The sequence below is a fragment of the Centroberyx affinis genome, unplaced genomic scaffold, assembly GCF_046629955.1.
Source record: "Centroberyx affinis isolate AG114_WGS23_722 - 3 ecotype Tasmania unplaced genomic scaffold, CSIRO-AGI_Caff_v1 ptg002388l_1, whole genome shotgun sequence".
NCBI classification, from domain to species: domain Eukaryota; kingdom Metazoa; phylum Chordata; class Actinopteri; order Beryciformes; family Berycidae; genus Centroberyx; species Centroberyx affinis.
In genome coordinates this window covers 131,311-154,598 of record NW_027280642.1, presented here as the reverse complement: position 1 = coordinate 154,598, position 23,288 = coordinate 131,311, and the positions used below count along the sequence as shown (strand labels likewise).

Sequence of the window (23,288 nt, the reverse complement as noted above, 5' to 3'; positions counted from 1 at the left end):
GACTTAGTTACTTTCCACCTCTGACAATAAGAGAGCAAGTTAGGGTTCAGGACTCTTTGACGGGACACATGGCTGTTAACGGACCCACATCACGCTCACTCTGCCGGGGATCGAACCTGCGACCTTCGGTTCCTCTCCTGACCCTCATGGTGAAGCCGCATGACGACTCTGGGAGTGGACCGCTACGATTCAGTGAATCCAGTGAAGGGGGGGGAACCATAAAATGAACAGCTTGTAGGGAGCACAGACATGAGTTATGGCAAATTAAAGAGCTCAGTGTCCACAGACAGGCAGGCATTTTGGTTTTCTTTTAATACGACTCGTGTCATCTGTGATTTATATGTTCTAAAAGTCTCCTGCTGTAAGTTCACTGATGTTACTTGGAGAGAGATACCCTGTTATGTGACAGACAAACCTCATTTTCATTATTTTTCAATTATATTGTTTATTTTACAATAGAACACTTGATAAATAGGATTAGGGTTAGAGAATAATAGAATAAATCAAATTATTTTAATCAAATAAGTTTTAAATTATCAGTAATAAGTTTGCATAATCTATAACACAGACTCCAGACACTGGATAATTTTCCACAATATTATTTTATTACAGATTCTTGTCGGTAAGAACTGGCTGATAGTCATAGTGTGTTAAACTCAACCTCAGCAGCTTCTGTGACTGACCTGGGAACAGTCTCCAACCAGCCTCTTGGAAGTGGTTTGTTACCCCAAAACTAAGATTGTTAACATGAAGCTATACAGTAAGTCTGTTTTAGGAGAGGTACTCCTGCCCCCTATAGGAGGGTTGGCCTAGTGGTTGGTGCACTAAAATCATTTTGTTCCCCCAGTCATCAAGACTAATCATGGTGAGTAAAAGTCCTGATCACAACAGCTAGAAAAATACTTTTGTCCATAAACATGCAGCCACAGTTTCCCTGTAACTGAATTCTGTGCGGATACTGGAAACCAAGGGTCGAAGTAACTAATTACATCTAGTCAAGTTACTGTAACTGAGTAGCTTTTCTGTGTACTTGTACTTTTAAAGTCAGTAATTTTAATTTTACTTACTGTACTTCACTACAGTAACTTTTACTGGACATTTTAAATGAGACACTTTTTACATTTACTTCGGTAGATTTTTACACCAGTACTTTTACTTCTACTTAAGTAAAATATCAGTAAAACAACAGTACTTCTACTTGAGTATGACACTGCTGGAAACTATATTGATATTGCAGCATTACATTTGAAACACAGAAGTGCATAATTCTGTATTTAGAAAACAGGCAGGAGGATCACCTGTTAAAGTTACAGGACAACAGCTATGTGTCCTGCTGAAGTGTCCTTGAGCAAAGTCTGCAAGTCTGTCAATAGCCAACTTTGTGAGAAATCTAGAAACTAGAAACTGTTTAACCCTCCTCCTCTCCTTGTCTTCTCTCCTCTCCTCTCTCCTCTCCTCCTCTCCTTGTCTTCTCTCCTCTCCTCTCCTCTCCCCTCCTCTCCTCAATGGTGGGACACGCAAACACACAAACACACAAACTGCTCTCCAATTATAGTAGTGGGATATTCCATGTGTGAACACTGAATTAGGAAAGACAGCTTTTATTTTTTATGCACCTCAGAAGTGAAATTGACCTGGAAGCCTCCCTTTAAATTGGACATTCTCATATTCTTTGACGATTAAGTCAGTGTTAGATGATGCTTTACTGAAGGAATCTGTTTTTCAGAATGTTTTTGCTTGGTCTTCTTATGTGTTTGTCCCTCCATTTCAGAATTGTAAAAATCTGAAATCTGTCTATCTATTCTGATTGGATCTAATCTGATCTAATCTAGACCTCTGCCACCTCTGTATCCATTCACTTCAGGAAGAACTTGGCATTCTGTTTTGGGGCAAATCTTCCCAAATTTGGCAACACACTTGACACATTACTTCATCCAGAACGGGCAGTTTCTACATGGTTCCTAATGCCAGAGCCGTCTGCAGGTATTGAAATAGTAAAATGTCAATCTGAAAGAATTTCTGAGAGGAGAAACTGAGAGAAACGCTAATAAAAAACAGATGGAAACAGGTAGAGCTGCTGCTTGTTTTTTTTCTGGCCCTTTTATGGTCAAAGAGGCCTGATGAGGAAATCCCACAGCAGAGACAGACTGCAGTTCTAATGAATGAATGGAAACAAAATGAGATGGAGGGAAAACAGACACCTGCTCTAACAAAATGATAGATGCTGCTATACTGAAGCAAATTATGGTACTTTTAAAACATCATAGGTAGACAAATATGCAAGTTTTACAGACTGGAACCTCCATATTTTAGAGAAATTATATGCAAACTTCAGGTAATTATGCGTTTTTTCTCTTCTAATTAGAACTTCCTCTTCTAATTACTCCTTGGATGCAATCAAAGCACATCATCTGTTCCTCATTAATAATTCATCACGTTAGATTTGCATGACAGTGTGTTGCGCTGTTTTCATAGCTCAGACATGATGTTCTCAAACTGCAAACCTCAGCATGTTTTCAGCTTACATCCATATCCGCTATCCGCTCAGCTGAATCATCACTCCCTGTCTCGGGAGAAGTTACAGTCAAACTTGACAAGCGGTTTAAAGTGCTCTTCCTCCAATTGATTAAAATTGTAAGTGCTGATTTCATAGTATTCGCATTTCGCCGAGCTTACTCTTGCATCCAAAGACGGGCAAAGCATCTTCTAAATCACCCCGGGGCTCGAGGAAAAGGCCAGTGGCAACATCCAGTGATTTATGTCCACATATGTAGAGTTTCAATAGTAAACATACACAGTATTGACATTCAGACTGATGTAGAGGCCTGCAGAGTGCAGTTTCCAACGAGCTCATTAGGTTTTAGGGCTGGACAAGCAACATGAACTAATTCATCCAAAACAGCTGAGGAATTAATGTGGGACAGTCGACACTGCAGAGCCAGCAGGAGCATTTCAACACTGGATTTACTGTACAGTCTTCAACGCACCACTACTACTTTTATTCATTTCAATTCAATTCAAGGTGCTTTATTGGCATGACAGTTCACAAACAATATTGCCAAAGCATGTAACAAGAGATTAATCATCAATTCAATTCTTAAATAACAAAAAATTTAAGTTACAGAAAAATAATTCCATCCCCTCCCATGTATTATTGTGTGTGTGTGTGTGTGTATGTGTGTGTGTGTTTGAATACTGATGTTACTTTTCAGTATTAGTAGTATCAGTAGTAGTAGTAGTAGTTGTAGCAGTGGTATCAGTAGTAGTAATAGTAATAGTAGTAGCAGTAGTAGTAATAGTAGTAGTAGTAGCAGTAGTAGTATCAGTATAGTAGTAGTAGTAATAATAGTAGTAATAGTAGTGGGAGTAGTAGTAGCAGCAGTAGGAGTAGTAGTAATTGTAGTAGTAGTAGTACTATCAGTAGCAGTAGTAGTGGTAACACTAGTAGTAGTAGTAGTAATAGCAGTAGTAGTAGTAGTGGTAGTATTAGTTGAAATAGTAGTAGTAGTAGTTGTAGTAATTGTAGTAGTAGCAGTACTATCAGTAGTAGTAGTAGTAGTAGTAGTAGTAGTAGTAGTAGTGGCAGTATTAGTTGAAATAGTAGTAGTAGTAGTTGTAGTAATTGTAGTAGTAGTAGTACTATCAGTAGTAGTAGTAGTAGTGCACATTTGAATAACAAAGCTAATAGTTGTGTGTTGGCTGAGGCAGCTCAGTGTGTTTTCAGTAAAGTGCTGTTTGGCCACAGCAGACACTTGGCTAAATATCTAATCTATATAATGTTAATTTGCCCATCTGCTGAGGTTTACTGTGTCATAACTGCCTGTGAGCTCCAAACATGGATCTATTGGCAGAAGCCCCGACTCAGTTTTAGTGCTACAAATATAAAAACCTTGATTAGATGTTTATGTGCTCTGACAGATGGTGTGTGTGTGTGTGTTAAGTGTAACTCCATCAGCTCTGGAACCCCTTGCTCACCCTCAGATCATGTTTGATGTGTTGAATGTGTTACTCTCAGATGGAAGTTCATTCATTTTAAATGAGACTGTACTGCTGCTTACAGATGCAACTGCTGCAGATGTATTGTTTTGCACGCCTGATATACTTATGCATGTTTTTCTTTACTTCCTCTTTGTTCCTATCGTTCTTTCATGAAAACACTTGAGCAGTGAATCAAAGTTGCACTAAAAATGTTAATTGTTATACTACGTATATCAATACCCTGATCAGTTTCATCTTAATGTTTGAGCCCGGGGTTTGCAGCATCATAAATACATTACAGATTAAGTGTGTGGCATCTGACCACATTAGCATGGTTTGCTCCCATCTGCTGAACCATTCTGAATTGGACTCTGAATTATTGGTGGCATCTGTAAATTTGTAAATCCGTAAACTGCAGCCATCTGTAAATCCGTCAACATTTGAACTGCCATCCTAGTGGGAATTTTATTTTGGCCATTTGTGCAGTAACATTTTAACATTTTATTAGCACCATAGAGATGCTTCATCTTTAATTCTATTTTTTATGTATATCATTTAGCGCATTTTACACTCTTTGCTCACCAACCTACAAATCTACCCCAATTTCCCCTCAGATCGATAAAGTTCATCCTATCGTATCTTAATGATATAAGTAATCATTTGTATTTTGTCTCTTAAGGTGAAATAATGCATGAAAATATTCTCACTTTCCTCATGTTAAAATAGCACACATTAAACACCGGTCATCATTATGTACTTTTTAATTACAAAGTTTGTGAAAGTCATACAGAAGAAAACAGCTACAGTGAAGGAATGGCTCCAAGTTCTGACACTTCTATTGAAACTAGCAGTGCAATAATCATTATTTAAAAATGACAGTAAAGCAGCCTTAAACATTCTGCATACGAAGGCATTAAATGACATTGTATGAATACAATATACAAAAATAATTACTGACATAAAACTGTACATTATTAACTACACATCCACTGGTCAGAGTGGATGATCTGCACCCTTTGGCGTGGCATAGCTAAGCTATCCTGTTATTCCCAGAATGATTTTTAAAAGTGGCTTCTCTGTACAAAGTACCAATATTTTGATTGGGGAGTGGGCTTGTGACCGGAAGGTTGCCGGTACGAATCCCTGGACCACCTGGGACAATCTGGGTGGAGGGAGTAAATGATAAAAAGGTTCCCCTCTCTCAGCAAAGTGCCCTGAAGCAAGGCACTGAACCCCCAGCTGCTCCCAGGTGGGAACGTGTCTAACTGTATGGATGAAGCAGGGCGCTGTTGAAAAAAGCTCATACAACTCGGTCTACTTTCCCTGGATAAATAATGGACACAAAAATGTTTACAGTACTCTGATATCTCTCCAAAGTCACACGCAGGTTATTCAAGTATCTGAGAGCATCATTAAATGTCACATTGTCCTTTAGTCGTCTGGGACGGAGCTAAAGGGTTTGGTGTTTCACCATAAAGCACTATGGTGTCAAACAGTCACTGAAGAAACGTCTAAATCGACTCTTCCTGATGGGAAACGAATGCGTCTGATGTGCATCAAGTAGTTCAGAAGCCGCTCCTTGAGATAGGTGCACCGCTGCGGTGCTGCTAAACGCTTGGCTGTAAACTTAAGGCTTTAGTGATATTTCTCCTCACAGTAAAGTCTGACATGAGCCGAGGGAGGACTGTCTGCTGCCTGTGATCAGCAGCTGGACTTTCTTTCTTTCCTCCATACTGTAACAAAACCTGAAGGGGCCGGCTAAAGACAATCACTTCAAAATTAGACGTACATTCTTCAAATACTTAGTGCTAAAAAGTCTTGTTCCATTACAGTCCCTGTAATCAACATATATTAGCTAAAATATAAATAGCAATTGGGCTATAATACAAGTAATGGGGGGATTAGGTAGCTCGACTATGTTTGGGAAGGGAAGGGGGATAAGGCTAAAAAACAAAATATAGTAGTGGCCATCTCCCACCACAGGAGGGCACTGTTACATTGGCAATACTGCTTCACTGATTCATCTTGACAGCTACAGTGTCCCATAATACAACCATGAGGCACATTTGAACAGTTACCATACCGACCAGCGTCTGAAGAGCTTCACATCAAAATGAGATATCCACGGAGGAAACTGACATCTGCTCTCAAAAAGCCACGACTGGCAAGACGTTAAAGCACATAATGGATTTCTATGAAAGTTATGAGACATCTTAAGATCTTTGCTTACAAAATAGTTCTGTTTGCAAGGGAAGAATCACCTGCAGAAATATTGAGTGATACATTCCAGGTAACAGTATTTTCCCCAAATGGATATGCAAGAAAACTCTTAATTTATTCACTGGTAAACTAACATAAAGCACCGATGGTTTAAAACACGTTTGTTACGAAAAAACGCTAACACCTGAGTGTTATCATGTCAGATCGCTCCGACCGGCCTGGTTAGCAGCATGTTTAGAGGCCGTGCACCGTTTTGGACCATTTCACATCAAACACCACGTGGAGCGCGGCGACAGCATCCCATCTCCCCGGACGCCTCGCTAGTTGGCCGGGTGGCCGATGTCCAGTCTCCTCTGGGCTGAGCCTCGTTTTCGGGCGACCGGGGCGGCGGTGAGGACACTTCCCAGCGTGCCCGGCGTCTGGAAGAACGCCTTGGAAGCAGGAACCACAGCTTCCTTCGGAGTGTGTGGCGTCTGTGGAGGGAGAGAGAGGGGGATGTGAGGCTGGAGAACATTCCATCTACACACCATCCTGTTCCCACTGGCAGCATAATAATAACAATGAGACACTTTATTGATCCCTGTAGGGAAATTGAACCAGCATGAACTTAAACTGCCGTCCAGCCAATCGGCAAACATACACACCTCACAAAGCCCGACCTTTTCTAAATCAATAAGGTCTTCTGGTAAATTCAGCATGCATCCGATCCTCCAAGCAGCACTTTCCTCAACACAGTGACTTGTTTTGACTGCTTCACCATCTTCTTCCACCAGCAGTGCAAAACAGTTTTAGAAGTTGACATTTTATTGAAACAAGTGCTGCTTGGTGGATCCGATGTATACCGACTTACTAAGCACCCTAACAATTTAGAAAAGGTCTTGTCATGTTCTACACGGTAAGTATGTTTCCCGATTAACAAGGCGACATTAAACTGCCAGTGTTTGGCAAGAGGTTTGATGAGGCGTTCTCCCACATATAAGGAGACAAAGAGGGAACAGCATGTACTGGGGCAAGGGCCCAGCAGCTAAAACCAGACCCAGTTTCCCCATCCCGGGTGGCTTTGTGTGAAGGTGTCATTCTTTTCTACCAGTGTAAAACGGTAGAACTGGGGGGGAAAGAGCAGACACCCCTGATTTATGCCTCATTACTCGTCCCATCGTTAATAGCGCTCTGTTAATTTGGCGTGCAGCGCCTCGGAGGGAAGTCCAAAAACTCCTCGGTTGGAGGCAAAGAGAAATGTCAGCAGAGCTATGTTGGGCTTTGCAGACAACGACATTAATCCCTGTTTAATGGCCTGGAGATTAATCAGGCCGGGCCGCGGTGACACAAAAAAGCAACGTCTAAATGAGGGGAATCCTTCCACAAAACAAATGCCACACTTGCTCTCGTCTCAAGCTGAGTGGAGTGTTGTGGCATTTTGCGGCTGCCTGATAGCAAAAAGGTAATCCATTATTAAGAAGGCAAATCATGTCTAAGTTAATAACTTTTTAGAGCAGAAGTCTGTGTGTATGCATGTGTGTGTGTGTGTGTGTGTGGGGGGGGGGGGGCAGGGCTGTAACAGTATAGAAGTTTACTTGCTTTAGTAATATTTGATTGCAGCATGTGCTGTTACTTAAGCTGTGGCAGACAGTAGAAAGATAGCTAACAAAGCAACAGTTCTGATCAATTCGAATGACTTCAAACTGTACAACCAGGGAGAAAAAAAGCAATAAAACAGGAAAAACAGCTGTAATTAGTGCTAAAACAATTAGTCAATTGACAGAAAATTAATCGATTAGAATTTTGATTATCGATGAATCGTTTTAGTCATTTATCAAGTAAAAATACACAAAAGCTAAGATTCGCTGCTTTTCTCTGTTTCATATCATTATAAAATAAATACTTTTTTTTTGGCTGCTGGTCAGACTAAGTAAGCAATGTTAAGACATCACTGTGTGCTCTGTAAATTTGCGATGGGCATTTGTCATAATTTTTTACATGTTATTGACTAAATGATTAATTGATCACTTAATCAGAAAAATAATTGATAGATTAATCGATAATGAAAATAGTTGTTTGTCTGTCTTACCAGTGGTTCTGGAGTGGTGATGCTGACCGTCTGTCTGGGTCCCGAGGGAGAAAGTGGAGCGCCGGCCGACCCGTACAGCCTGGTCTGCTCCGGGGTGGACGGCGACGGAACGGGCGACCTGCCGACCTCCGCCGCCAGGCCGAAGGGCGCCGCCCCCACCACAAAGTGAGCGGGCGACATGACGGTGGGCAGGCTGAAGCTCAGGTTGGCGTGGGCGTCGGCGCCTGGCTGCTGCAGACCGCCGGCCAGCAGCGGATAGTGGGACAGAGCGGCAGAGGGCAGCAGGACGTACGGCAGAGCCAGGGTTTGGACGCTGCTGGGAGGAAGAGCCAGGCCGGCCGCCGGCTGGCCGGCTGACAGCAGGAAGTTCAGACTGTTCAGACCTGCAGGAGACGAAGAGGAGACACGGTGAGACGCTGTGGGCTTCATCTTGTTTTATTAAGGCCTGCAGTTTGTTTCGTCTTCATGATTTGAGGTGGAAAAAAAATATTTTACTGCACTTTTGCCATCTTATATCAACATCTTGGCTTTTTTCAACTACAGCAGGCGCTCTTAATGAAATGTGTCAGTCTTCAGATGATATGCCAATATCAATGTGGAAACTAAAATCACCTGCGTTGTTGGGGACATAGAGGTAGTGTGACGGCTGGGCGAGGTCACTGCCGCCGCCAACCACAGTTCCTGCTTGGAGACTCGGGGAGGTTCTGGTGTTCCCCATCTGCAAACGATCTCCCGCTTCAGTTCTCATCTGGAAGGAAAAACAATTAGGAATAAATTAACCTGGGCTGGGTGAGGGCGATTTAAAACAAACGTCCAGAGGAATCAAGCATTATTCTGCTGCGTCAATGCGACCCCGACACTTGGCAATCTCCCTCCTCCAAGTTATTACCTCCATTCCCCCATCCCGCTTAAATAACGATTCATATCAAAACACATTAAAATGTATGATAAACGTCGGAGTTAACTTCTGAAAGCTTCTTGTGCCAAGTAATTTTCTTGATGTAAAAGTGCAGCACTTGTAGTCTCGTCTTTTAATCTACCTTTCTAAAAAGACTTTATCTTACTGTGAAAAATGGGACTTTTCAATTACGAGAAATGCGAGTGGCTAGATTAATTGCATGGGCTTTTCCAATTATGAGATATCCTATACATCACTGAAATGATAACGCCGTCTTTAATTACACCAGGAGTGAGTTATCCTCGTGAGCGAGCGTGCGCTAGTTCATAATTTTAATTTAACGGTCTGCTATCCAGAATTATTAACAAGATCTTCTGATTGTGGAGTAAAAAAAAAAAATCACACAGGAACATAATGACGTCAATTCTGTAATCGTATTGTTCCACCAAGCCAAAATAATTATCCTGTTCCAAGTCCAAGCTTTTACTTAACCTTAAGGGGAACGGTAATAAAGGATATTAAACACTAATCACATTAATCTTTTTCTCTGTAAGATGGTGGGCAGGCTGCTCATCTTTCTGTTTTTGCTAAATTGAACCAGGAGAAACGGCTCTGGTGAGATTCAACCCTATATCAGTTGGAACATGCAACACATAAAACATCTTCATGATACGAGTGACTCTTTTCCTTAGGTCTGCATAATTAAACATGCATAGTAGTTTATCATGATTTTAGTTTGTGCTATATGATTTAGAATGGCTGCTGTAGTTGAAAACATTCAAGATGTTGATAAATGATCAAGATATACTGAGTAAAATAATCAGTATTATCATCTAATGCAGCCTGACCTTTCCTCTTTAAATGATATAATTAACTCTAAATTAAGACATAAAGAAACAAGACAGGCTGACCTTTCGAACACTCGCTGTAAGCAGACTGTTTGGGAATTTCGCCTGATCACCAAATCTGATTATCCGTTCCCAATGTTTCCTCTGTGTTCAATCAGTGAGAAAATGAACACCGCTTCCAGAGACAATGTGAAACGAACACATTTTCTAGGATTAGCAGGAGACGACATTAACTCTTATCTATTTAAATCCGGATAATTCATTCCCCTATTAGAACAAAACAAAATGTAGTCCTTATCTTTACAATTCATGTTTTTCATCCAAGAAAGTTTCTAGCACTGCACCCTACACCAGAATGAGAACTGGGACCAAAATAAGGTTAGAAAACCCATTTTTATTGATTCTTGCATTTCTGTAATGAATTTTTATTATCGTTCATGACGTGCCTTTTATGATTCTTGACTTGCTTTTATATTTCTCATCTTGCTATTATTGCTTTTACTGTTTGTTTTGAACCTTTCTGAAGTGTTTTTTAACTATGTTTTGAAAAGTGGGACATAAATAAAGATTATTATACGTGGAACCAAAAACAAAACTGAAACTACCCATCAAGCAGCACTAGTGAATCAAATCAAAGGAGTTAATATGGTCTCTTCCAGACAGCTGACAGTTTTAATGCCTTCCCAGCATATGTGTGTGTGTGTGTGTGTGTGATTGGTGATGAATACAAATGCTGAGGTGAAATCAGCAAGCTCCTTATCAAACTCTAGATTCTAGTTACACCAAACAAGAAAAGGGAGTGTCACAGATACACAACACACCACCTCACCTTGTCACACTCCTCTGACCCAGACGTCTCCCTCTTCTTCACCACCTTCTCCTCTTCCTCTTCTTCTTCTTCCCTCCCTCTCTTCCTCCTCTCCTCGGGCCTCGATCCGGGTGACCTCTGACCCTCGGGGATCCGGTCCGGTGTCTCTGGCACGGCGGGGGGCGCTCTGTACAGCATGACCACGGAGGGCTGGGACAGGCTGGGCAGGTAGGCCAGGCGGTGGTGCTGCTGCTGCTGGTGGGAGGAGGAGGAGGAGGAGGAGGAGTTGAAGGGGTCCTCGGGGTGCAGGGGGCTGCTGCTGTGGGTGGGGGTCTGTAGTCCTGCACCGGGACGGCCGCTGTGGTGATACAAGACGTGAGACAGTTTTCCAGTTTAGCTTCATTAGAAATTAGAGCTGAACAATTGAATGAAATGAAATTGCAATATGAACTTCAATTTCAAAACCGCAGAGGCTGCAATTAATTTCTTAAGAGAGAAGCGTCCAAAATGGATTTCTAAACAAGGTGTTTTAGAGCTGCAGGTAATCTTTGGTCCATGAATCAAGTACAATATTGGTGAAAACGTTTCATCAGACAGACAAACAAACTCGCAATTGCATGTCAAATAATCGCAATTAGATTTTTTTGTCAATATCTTTCACCCCTAATTAGAATCTTTAGAAAAACTAAGTGTGCAGACGTTTTGTTCCTCCAGTTAAATTTCATTAAAATAGATGCATTCTTAAAGGAAAAATCCTCACTCAAGGGAAAGTCGGCAGTAGCACCCGAGGGAGAGGAGACTCCTTCTCAATAATTTTCCCAGCCAGTCTGGGAATTGGACCGATCACCGTCCAGTCAAACTTCTATCTCTAACTAGGGTTACCGCTGACTCTGGATTCAAACCGACCACCTTTCCGGTCACAAGCCTCCATCTCTAACCTCCAGGCTACCGCTGCCCCCTCTGCATTTTTACCCAGCTTCACATGTAAAATATCCCTCCTCAGCAGTTGTTAACTTCCATGTCCCATCATCTGCCTCCTTCCAAAAACACTTAACCAACCGCAGCCTTCAGACAGCTGCGGTTTTGGCCACAAGCGAGCCAACACATACATCCATAGGAGACAGAAAACCAGCAGCCTAAAATCCACTGTCAGCTCCGATTACACCTAGCCTACAGCTAAACAGCCAATGCAAACACTGGCGGTTGGCGTAAAATATAATGTATGAGAGACCCAGAGAAAAACCCTTTATGGATTAAATTAGCTGTACAAACGTGGATGAGAAGGGAGTTCCAGTGAGCTTCAGTCAGCCTGTTTAAAAGCTTTGGGGGGGCAGGACGACAGAGCGCATCACTTCCTTTTACAACAGGAATCCACAGGTTTCAGGAAGCCAAATTTAAGACTTTTCAAGACTTTTTTAAATGCTACCTTGTTTGAATTTAAGACCAACAACGAAACAAAGCTGAAAAACCAGCTGATTTTCCGAACAAATCAAAGATGTAAAACTTTAAATGTGCAGAGTAAGAAAAGTGACACCAGGAAATTAGTTATTAAGGGACATGAAGTCCAACTGTGTTTAGTTTAGTAAAGCAGATAAGATGCAGATTTTTACTACAAACCCTGATCTGGATTAGTCCAAGAGTGGACATGTCAGTACATTGTGAAAAAATAACACCTCTATATAACTATTGAATACTTTAACGATTTATGCATTTAATTATGCATATTGTGACAGAACAATATTTTTCCATGCTTTTCAAAACTTTTTGTGCAATTTCCAAACTTAACAAGATCTGGAAATCACCAAATTCCATTTCCAGACTTTCTAGATCTGTGTATTAGCCTAATCCTGCGATTATCAATTAAGCTTTAATTGTGCAGCCACAGTCTGAATGCAGAGTTACACTTGAGATGAACAAGCTTCTCCACGATGTATTTTTCAGCCACAGACAGCGACTGGACACGTTACCCTCGTTACCCAGCTGATGTGCATCCTCTTTAATAACATTAATGGACTGTCCTTGGAAAAAGGTTGGCAAAAAAGAGCTGCCATGTGCAATAAATGTTGCAAATGATTCGGCTGTAAATTTGTGGAAGATGACTGTAAAAAATAAATCTGAACCAAGAAAATTATAGGATGATTACAGAGTGAAAGTTAAGTGAACGCTATGAATTATAGGCGTGTGTGTGTGTGTGTGTGTGTGTGTGTGTGTGTGTGTGTGTGTGCACTCACTCTGTGGTGTTTCCAAACTGCAGTCGACACACTGCGCCGTGGCTTGACGTCTTTCTGGAATAATCCACAGGCTGGTGTGGCAGACCTGAGGTGTGGGGAGGGGAAACGGTTTATCAGACATGAACACGAAAATATTCTACTGTACTGAACACATCTGTTTGACTGACTGAAGAGTTGGACTGCATGATATAGAGGAAGACAATTATATTTCATGTTACAAGCCAAAAAATTACATGTGCTTGCCGAATAGTGCGATATGAATTTCGATACACGAGGACGCTGCTTTTTCAGGGTTTCTCACAACGAAGGCAGATGAACATGAATATAAAGGAAACAACAGTCCTGTGGAGCGTTTCTTTTCCTCACCTGTCTGCTCCCTGCGCGGGCTGCTGGGGGCGGAGCTGACCTGCCGCTGGATGGCGACGGAGGTTGGCGTGACGTTGAAGGAGGCGTGGCGCGCCAGCTTGGACCTCCTGACCTCCTGCCCCGCTATTGGCCGAGTGGGCTGCCGGGTCCCGGGTGGAGTGACTTCCACGGTATTTCCTACAGGTGTAATGACGATGATGATGATGATGATGGTGATGGTAAGAGATCGATGACTGTTAGTCACATGCCAGTAGAAATGACGGACACATTCAATGATGCATTTGGAAGGACATGGTGAACACTTTGATCCAAAACACCTTACAGTACTATGAGTAGATACAATACTTTTACCAGATCTTATATTATTGATTTGATTTAAAGTGTTTTGGTGTCCAATGATTAACGCAGATAGTTGGCTTGCCCCTACTGACTCTGCCATATCAAGCTATAGATGAAGATTATTCTTAAGAGTATTCTGTAACAAATACAAGAAGATTTGAGATGATGGGGATCTAAAACCCACAGAAAATGTGTAGTTGTATGTATATCCGGACAGTACAACACTATTTTTCCTTACTTTTTGGGGGAACATTTTGTGTACTTTCCTAACTTATCAAGACCGGAAAATCACCAAATTCTTTTTCCATACATTTCCAGACTTGTGTAGAAACCCTAAATGTATAAAGACAGTCTAGACAGTCATGCAATTCTCCTCCAAATCAGAACCAACTACAAAAACCCTCTCAGATGGGGTTCCTTACGACTCAGTCTTTTAAAATGTCTGCGGTCTGATGATCATCTATTTTCCTTGACATTAAAAATGTTCGGGAGCCAGCGATGCCGTCTCTCTCTTTCATTTCTTACCGTTATTTCCAGCGCTGTTGAACTGGACCGGGCCGAGCCACTGGAAGGCCGGCTTCCTGCCCCTCTCCTCCCGGACGTGGACCTTCTTTATGAGGCTCAGGCTCGTCAGCACGTTGGCGATGTCGTACAGACGCCGCACCTTAGCTGAGGACACAGGCACCGAGTTCAGTTTGAGATCAGTTCACTTGGAAACCGATGAAACGCAGAAGCAAAGGGATAATTGCAATGGCTAAAAATACAGATGTGTACAGGTGAGATAAAGGGGTCGATAATTTCAAAAATGTCATTGTGTATAGGGGATGTGACCAGAAACACAGAACAGCAGGAAAACAGAAATATCTCATTAGAAATGGAATAGGATGTTTAAAAATGTTAAAAATAAATAGATAAATAAAATAACATTCCTGTATGGACAATATTTGTATTACAGGACACGTGTGGCTAATGTCATTTTTTACATAAACTATAAAACATATTTCAGTCTTTGCATATCATGTATTTATTTTAGGGGATGTGACCAGGAACTGAAAACAGGCAGGGAAACAGGAATATTCCATTAGAAATTACTGGAAGTTGTGTGTCCAAAACATCCTGAAAGCTTAAATAAAATAAAATGTTTTTTTTTTTCTCCTGGAGCCCTGCCTGGATGGGATTTGTCTTACAGGATAGATAACGCAGCTTCTGTAAGTCTTAACATGATGCTGATTGGCTGACCACACCAGGAGTCCGTTGTGTTTCTCCTTACTTTTGTACTTGCTGTGACTCGAGGAGTCCTGGCTCTCCTCGATGAGGATCTTCGCCGCCACGTCCAGAGTCACCGTCTGAGTCTTGGACACCAGGAACAGCATGACGAACTTCTGGCTCATGATGCGCAGAGACTTGTCTTTCCTGTTTCCAGCAGCTGCACAGGACAGAGGTACAAATGTCAGATTATATTTGGATTTATTAGGGTTGCCTAGGTCCACTAATAGTCACAGGAATCTATACATCATATACAATAAGATAAACTTTATTGATCCTCCAGGGGAAACTGGGTCATTACAGCAGCAAAGAACAGAAGTGTAGGTTGGTTTAAAAGGTAATAAATGATGTAAGACACATAAAATAATAAAAACTATTAAAGATAGAACATGCGGTATCTAGGGGTGTGTGTGTGTGTGTTTGTGTGTATGATCACAAAGTTTAAAAGAAAACCTGAATATTTGCTTCTTCCACATTACTGCCCCACTACCAATACCTGCAAATTTGGTGTTTATCAAAGAAGCCCTTACCACTTAAACAACCCGTAACCCTAAACATTTCAAAACTGTAAAATATGCAAAAACCCTAAAAATGTGTTGACTAAAATCCTAACAGGCAGAGAGGACGGCCCTTGTGTTTTGTCACACACTTTAGCATTTGTTTTGTTGAGATAAAAGACTTAACTCGCTGCTATCATTGTTTTGTTAACTACTGTAAATGCAGAGTCTATTGTGTGAGCGGTTTTAACAGATACAAGTCTGGATTTACCTGTCCTGCAGGCTGACCGACACAAAGCAACTAACAATGAGTAACGACAGCCTCATGAATATGAATTAACACCGTCTGCCTGTTCAAAGCCTTGGGAGAAGGTTCCGGCTAAAAACAATAATCCTGATTTGATTCCTGTTCCTATTCTGTTAAATACTGAGATCATGATTATTAGTGTTGATGTTTTGAGGAACAAAATATTTTACTGCATTGCATCTTATTAGTTAAACTGATATATCAGGCTAATATTGGCTGATATTAAATATCAGACATCAGCCAGTCGGTTTCTCTCTGACCACAGCAAAAGGAAAACAGTTTCATTTAATTGTTTAATAATGTTTTTTGTAAATTAATTCTTTATTTAAAATCAAAATGTATCCCAGAGTTTCTCCACCATTGAATAGGTGTGGTGGGTCACTCTGCCTTAAAGAGCCGCTGACACTAAAACAATTTCAATATTATTGGTTTCGATAGAGTTTTAGTGCCCCATACTGCTCTAAATGCTGTTTCAGAGGCTTTTCCACCCTGATAAGAATACAAATCTGAATACTTCTAATTTTTGGGGCATAAAAATTGTCAAATTTAAAGATCCTGAACATCTGCACAAAATATTGACAATATTGGCAGCTTCACTACAAAAATGTTGGTATCGGCCTTTAAAAACCCCATAATCTTTCAAGTACTGTATTGAAATTAAATGTTTCAATCTTGCCAATATTCTGTGATCATTGAATGTGGAAGCTAAACTTGTGCTATATAATATACACCTAGTTGTTCAGCTCTGTGTGACACATTTTCCTGTGCTGTGTTTGTTGTGCTGCAGCGAAGCATCCTGACAGCCATCAGATCGCCCCGGGTGATCCAGCGCTCCCCAGCCACAACAACACTAACGGACCTTAACTAGTTAATGGACGCCCAGCTTGTCACCGGGCCTTAACTTGGTAAATTGCTTCCTTGTCATTTGAGTCCTATTATTATCCAGCCGCATTGCCAAGTCAACACACACGCCCTTGATAATCACTCTTAATGAAAAACTCAGAGGGGGAGGTGGGGGGGGGCGGAGAGTCACTATGGAAACCAGGCTTGTTTTCATTCCTGTGGGTTTAAGGTTGAAGGGGAACGCTCATTTAGCTGCAGTGTTAATTTGGCTGCAGCTGCTCCTGTGAAGGAGCCTGCACTTCCATTTCACATGTCAGGCATTTAGCTCAGGCTCTTATCCAATCAGTGCAACAATAAACTGCAGCTCCTGGTTCACCAGCATCACAAGCAAGCAGCGGTAAAGAGTGAAAGGGCACTAGGAAAAGGAAATAAGGGGAAAAAATATAGGGAGCAAACTAGAAGGGATTATTTTTATGAATTAAGAGGTTTTGTATTTCGACTAAGTAGAGGAAGATATGGGAGAGGGGAGCGTCCCAAGTCAGTCTCAAGTCTTGAGGCAAAAGTCTCAAGTCAAGTCCCAAGTCTAAATGTAGTCAAGTCAAGTCCCAAGTCACCAGAACCCAAGTCAAGCCAAGTTCCAAGTTACCAGAACCTAAGTAAAGTCAGGTCCAAGTCACCAGAACCCAACCCAAGTCAAGTCCCAAGTCACCAGAAACCAAGTCAAGTCAAGTCCCAAGTCACCAGAACCCAACCCAAGTCAAGTCAAGTCCCAGGTCACCAGAACCCAACCCAAGTCAAGTCAAGTCCCAGGTCACCAGAATCCAACCCAAGTCAAGTCAAGTCCCAGGTCACCAGAATCCAACCCAAGTCAAGTCAAGTCCCAGGTCACCGGAACCCAAGTCCCAGGTCACCGGAACCCAAGTCAAGTCAAGCTACCAGAACATAAGTAAAGCCAGGTCCAAGTCACCAGAACCCAAATCAAGCCAAGGTCCAAGTCACCAGAATCCAAGTCACCAGAATCCAAGTCAAGTCACCAGAACCCAAGTCAAGTCTCAGGTATTCTCTTCATGCATCAAATCAAGTCTCAAGCAATAAAAACTGGGACTCCAGAGTCCAGGTCACATGACTCGAGTCCCCGCCTCTGATCTGTCGGTTCCTTACCGCTAGCGGCGTCTCCCTCGCCGGCCTCGTCGTCCCGGTTCGGCCCCGCCCCCCTGGCCTCGGCGCCGGGCTCCATCTGCAGGTGGTATCCCTGCTGCCGGCCCTTCCTCTGCAGCTCCTCCAGCGTGCCGGGCAGCCGCTGCCGGCCGTACCAGGTGTAGCAGTTCTTGGCGATCCGGCCCACGATCATCAGAGACTCGAGCACGTTGACGATGTCGTAGATACGCCGCCGCTCCACGCCTGACCACACACACACACACACACACACACACACACACACACACACACACACACACACACACACACATACACACACAAGGGTTAGTGTGAGTGTGTGCTAATAACATGTCAGCCTGAACAATATTTCATTCGGGACACTGCCGGGGTTCAGGGGTTCAATTTCCACTGGAGCCATCCATCCTCAAAAACATGAATGCACTCACATTTTAAATAAAAACATTCACGAAGTGGCATATTGTCGCTGTCAGATGAATCTCCCAAATGTCAGCTTTTCAGGAACTAAGAAAAACAGCCTTGTTTTCAGATTAACCACCATGACTTTCTTTAGTTTTTCCAGTGGGTTTTGAACGGGTTTCATAAGTCTTCAGGGTCATTTTCTCAATCCAAAAAAGACAATGTAATCCTTCAACTGAAATTAAAACATGAAAATCACCAAAATTAAAGGTTTTCACAAAACAACAGTGATAAATTAGGATTAAAATAAGCAACAACAAAAAAAAAGGTTAGATAAAAGATTCAGTAGGATGTTTATTATTTTCAATCTCAAATAATTAGAAAACAAAAGCGCCTTGCTGCAAACTGCAACTCAGCACCATTCCATTATATACAGCAGGATATAATGGGGTTGGAAAAAGCGGTCTCCATAGCAACCGCCCCCAAATCCAATAGCGCATAAAAACTTTATCACGCTCGTGAAACGGACATTAGCCGCCTCCATTATCGCGCCCCCCCCCCCCCCCCCCCCCCCCAAATCCCCCCACGAGGTGTTTCCAATTACAGCACAGGCGCTGGCTGGGACTCGTCACGCTCATCGATACAGACATTACACACACCCCGCCCTCTCCCTTCTCTCATTGGCTCTTACCCAGATTGGTCGCCACCTCGTCCAATGAGATCCAGATGGGGTCGTGGGCGGGCGGGTAGTCGGGGTAGAGGGCCAGGAACTTCTGGCACAGCAGACCCAGACTCTTCTGCTTCCTGCTGGGCTTCCTGTCTGCGTCGTCTTCTTCTTCCACCGCCTCAAACTGAACGACAAACACACAAACAAATAAAAAGATGTAAAACTAATGGAAAAATGGAAGAATGGAATGGAATAAAAAAATGAAATCTTGCAGTGAGGCATTGTTTCAGCTAAGCAATCTGACTGAATCTGAATCAAAGTTGTGTTATAACATGCTGATAATTCCAATAAAGTATTATAATTTTGATATTATTAATCATCATTTATCAAGGAAAATATACCAAATATTTGCCATTTCCAGCTTCACAAATGCTAAGATTTGCTTGTTTTTCTCCATTTCATATCATTATAAAAATGAATACTTTAGGTTTTTTGTCTGCTGGTTAGTCCAAGTCAGCAATTTTAAGAATCACTTTGGGCTCTGGTAACTTGTAATGAGCATTTGTCATTATTTTTGACATTTTATAGACTAAATAATCAATTGAAAAAATAATCATTAATTGCATCCCTACAATAAAGCATTACAAGCCCTGCTTTTTTGGTTCATTTGCTAACTATTATGGTAACCAGAGAGCTTTGCCGGTTTTCTCCTGTTTTTTATTCTCATGTATGAACAGGACTTCAGAGAAAACTTTTCAGACACTACATGTGTTGGTTTTATAAAAGCCATAATACCCTTGAGGTTGATCTGTACTGTGACTAAAGGGACTTTGATGCAGCCTGTTGCATCAGAGTCACAGCAGAGAACGATCTCTCGGGTTTGACTGCTATAATAAAACGTCCATCGTGAAAAGTCGGAGAGCGATGAATCTTTAGCGTGAAAATATATATCAATATGTCAGACTGAAGTCTACAGCTTGTAAAATAAATTATATCAATCTCATGTCTTCGTTCAGAGCCTCAAATCAAATTGCTTTTCTACACCATGTCTACAGGCTGCAGAATTCACTGCTGCTGACTAAGTGTAGTTTTAAATAATTCCCACTCAGGGGTAAGAACAGTATTCAGTCGTTCAGTCCCTAAGATATTATATAGAGTGAAGAGTTTAATTCCAAAATGCAATTATCCCTAATTTGGAAAAAGAAGTCACACCTCGGCTTTAACAAATAATCATATCACAAAGGCTCGGAGTGACTCAGCATGTTGCCTTTTTCATACGCGGAAATTACTTTATTAGGCGTAATGGAGAGTAATTTCATTTGCGCTTTGGAAAGTAGGTCGTCTAGAGAGTTCAGCCTCTAATGTGGGTAAAACTGAATCTCATCATGTAAAGATCTTTTTCCCCTTCTACTAACAAAAACTCTGAAGGCTTAGGTGATGAAGACTGTGATATACGGTCAGTTTGACTGTTGACAAAATGTACTTATTGCAAGTCTCTTTGGAGTAAAGCGTCTGCTAAATTACATAATATAATGTAATGTAATGTGACTTGGGTTCAAAGACCTTTACCTAGTAAATATAGGATGGAAGTATTTTTCTCCTAAGCCCTTCAACTATTCTGCTGTACCTGCAGTGTGGAAAGTTGCCACCGGCCAAACACTGTAAAATATTAGCTGTGGCTGGTAGGTTTATCTAATTTAGCAAGTAACCACCTTTCATTCACAGCTGACTTTTTACAGTATGTTTGCCAAACTATTGCGGCAGTTTTACTCCATCCCCAAGAGAAAAAAATCAAGTTCTGCTCTCTTTTGCCATCGGAAGTTACAAGGAAGGATGTGGTAACTAGTAAGTTAAGAGCCACGAGTTTCATTTTACAATAGACTAATTTGGTTCGACTGTATATCCTTCAAGAAAGCATTATCTGCAGTACCAATGTAGGATAGATGCAGAGCAAATACATGATGGTGGACATCTATCTATTCTATTCCTTTTCTATTGTAAAATTAGTTTGACTTGTGGAAAAACCAAGTCTGTTTCCCCTGTCCCGTACCTGACAGGAGTCTTCCACTTCGGTGTCCTCCACCGTCTCTGGGCTGGCCGGCTTCTCCGTCTCCCTCTCGTTCTCTATGGGCCTGAACAGAACCTTCTTCATCTCTCGGTCCCGGATGTCCGGGCTCGCCGCGCTGATCAGCATCTTCAGGTTGGCGGTGGGCGTCCAGGGCTCCGGCAGGGCCGACCAGTCCGCGTGTTTGATGGGGGTGAGGTGGGCGAGGTCCGGGCCGGCGGCCTTCCTGCTCACCAGCCAGACCGGGACGGGAGAGTCTGTCTTCAGCGGAGTGGATCTCCTCCTCTCTGTGCAGATGTTTTCCTGTGAGGGGGAGAGGATTGTGTGGTTTGATTTAAATGAATTGGGACGAGGGTTAAGGTGTGTAGCGTCGGCTGGATTGGTTGGTGAAATTCAAGGACTCAAAATTGTCACGTTTCGGTTTAAGAAATGAGATTGGTCAGATTTAGACACAGTAGTAGACACAGCCTAGATTTTACTCCTGATCCTGACAAGTCAATAAATCCTGGTGAAATCCTTCATTTTCAAGCTGCTGCTGTATCAACTCTAATCTCCATCTCAGGATTTTCCTCAGGATGTGAAATAAATAATAAATGTGAAGTGCTGATGCGAGAACAGAGAGAGCTGAGGCATACTGAGGAATATGTGCGCTATATCTTAATTCAGTGATTCTCAACCTTTTTCATATCGAGGACCCCTAATTTAGTCCACATTAGGGCTACGGACCCCCATTTGATGAGATTCTGTCCCTCAAACCAAAATCTGAGACTATTTTTATTGTTACATATGATTTTGTCCAGAATTCCATGACTATCTGTATTATAGGTAGAGAGATAACAGAGAAACTATGATAAAAAAAAAAACCTGAGACCCCTGGAACCCCCTCAAGGACCCCTGGTGGTCCCCGGACCCCACGTTGAGAACCACTGTTTTAATTAGATGATTAAGCACCTTCAAGGCCATCTATTCATTTTCCAAAACTTTTAAAGGCCTTGGTTTGTTTTTTTCCACAAATCCACAAACTACTGTCCCACTCTCTCCTGTAGGAACAGCCTAATCCTTCAGGTATAACCACGCATCTCATTCTCACCATGCCACTATGTTACCACAAATATTTCTCTGTGATTATGCAACCCCCTCATCCAGTTGTACCATACTAAACCTGCACATACTGTTTAAGCCTGACCTGAGATCAAGTGTTAATCTAACTCACCTTTTGTTCGTTTTTGCTGCCATCCTCCTCCGGCTCCACAGTAACACTTTTCCTTGGGGTGGTGAGGTCTTTCAAAGCCAGGCACTCAACTTCCATCTGGACAAAATGGCAGTCAGCACATAAATCAGAAATCACACAGAACAAATGTTAGATATCTTGATGAAAACCTCAGTGGGTGGATGGTAAAGTTGGATGGATCAGCTAAGAAAACTTCAAAGTCACAAGTCATGGAAACGTAGACGAGTGGTCAGCTGAATTTGGCGCAAAGACCTGTTGCGCTAACTACCTTTAGCCCATAGCAAGCTAACTGCACTAGCCTACCTGTATTACAATACCCACTGAATAAAATATCTAGCTTATTGTCAGTTTAACTCCCTGGCCTGATATTAATGCAGCGGGTAAATACACATATCTCTGCATAACGTTAACAAACTAACTATAAGCCATGAGCTAAGTTAACACGTAACTTAGCTTTGCAAGGGGCATTTCACTCAAATTATTCCCTCTATCCTCACAGTAAACCGGGGCTGAGCTGTGCTGTATTTGTGAAAGGCAATAAAGCAGAAGTCGTGACTTATTTGTAAAGCCGTTACAGCTAATTTAGCTTTAATTAGCCAGTCAGCTAACTCTATTAGCTCAGCTGATCATCGCATCATAGCATGCGAGAAAACCACTGGAGGGAAAATATCGTTCCTCACCTTTCTCGCCTGTTCCTATGAATGAGTGAAATATTCCAGTAGGGTTGTACGTCCAGGTTTACAGTCTTGTCAGCGCGTGGTTTCTTCAGATCAACATAGCAGCTAGTTTCCCTCTCTAAAATAAGCGGGTAGTCCTCCTCGGCTCGTGCCTCCGGTCGTCTTGAGACTCCTGGCCGGTTAACGGGGGGGAAAACAGCAGACTGGCCCGGGGAGACTTCAGCATCACCCGCTCAAGCGCTTGTTTTCTGGCGCTCTCTGGCATCTGGCTCGCTCCAGCCAATCAGCGTCTACGTGCTTTGGTGCGTACTTCCGCCAGAGGACGTGATTCGATACGCGCCTCGGCGTCCACCAATGAGCGTGCGCGGACGACCACGCCTACGTAGGTTTGTTGGCGGGGCAAC

At 42.2% G+C, this 23,288-nt stretch overlaps 1 protein-coding gene across 1 annotated transcript; it reads right to left on the bottom strand.

Annotated features, from left to right (window-relative positions):
- Positions 1–6,468: 6,468 nt before the first annotated feature.
- On the bottom strand, positions 6,469–23,057 carry e2f7 (E2F transcription factor 7). Its single transcript, XM_071533658.1, has 13 exons — positions 22,888–23,057; positions 22,190–22,285; positions 20,962–21,279; positions 18,936–19,095; positions 17,831–18,070; positions 15,027–15,182; positions 14,282–14,425; positions 13,418–13,594; positions 13,052–13,136; positions 10,842–11,178; positions 8,879–9,014; positions 8,267–8,649; positions 6,469–6,671 (listed from the first exon to the last, which is right to left on the bottom strand). The coding sequence occupies exons 2-13, from the start codon at positions 22,283–22,285 to the stop codon at positions 6,519–6,521; spliced, it is 2,385 nt and encodes a 794-aa protein (XP_071389759.1). The 5' UTR covers positions 22,888–23,057; the 3' UTR covers positions 6,469–6,518.
- Between the last annotated feature and the right edge of the window lie 231 nt (positions 23,058–23,288).

Coding starts and splice junctions, on each gene's coding strand:
- e2f7 (XM_071533658.1), bottom strand. CDS start 22,285: ATGGAAGTTGAGTGCCTGGCTTTGAAAGACCTCACCACCCCAAGGAAA. Junction 19,096..20,961: donor AAGTGGAAGACTCCTGTCAG/GTACGGGACAGG, acceptor TTTGTCGTTCAG/TTTGAGGCGGTGGAAGAAGA. Junction 14,426..15,026: donor GAGTCACAGCAAGTACAAAA/GTAAGGAGAAAC, acceptor CTGTGTCCTCAG/CTAAGGTGCGGCGTCTGTAC.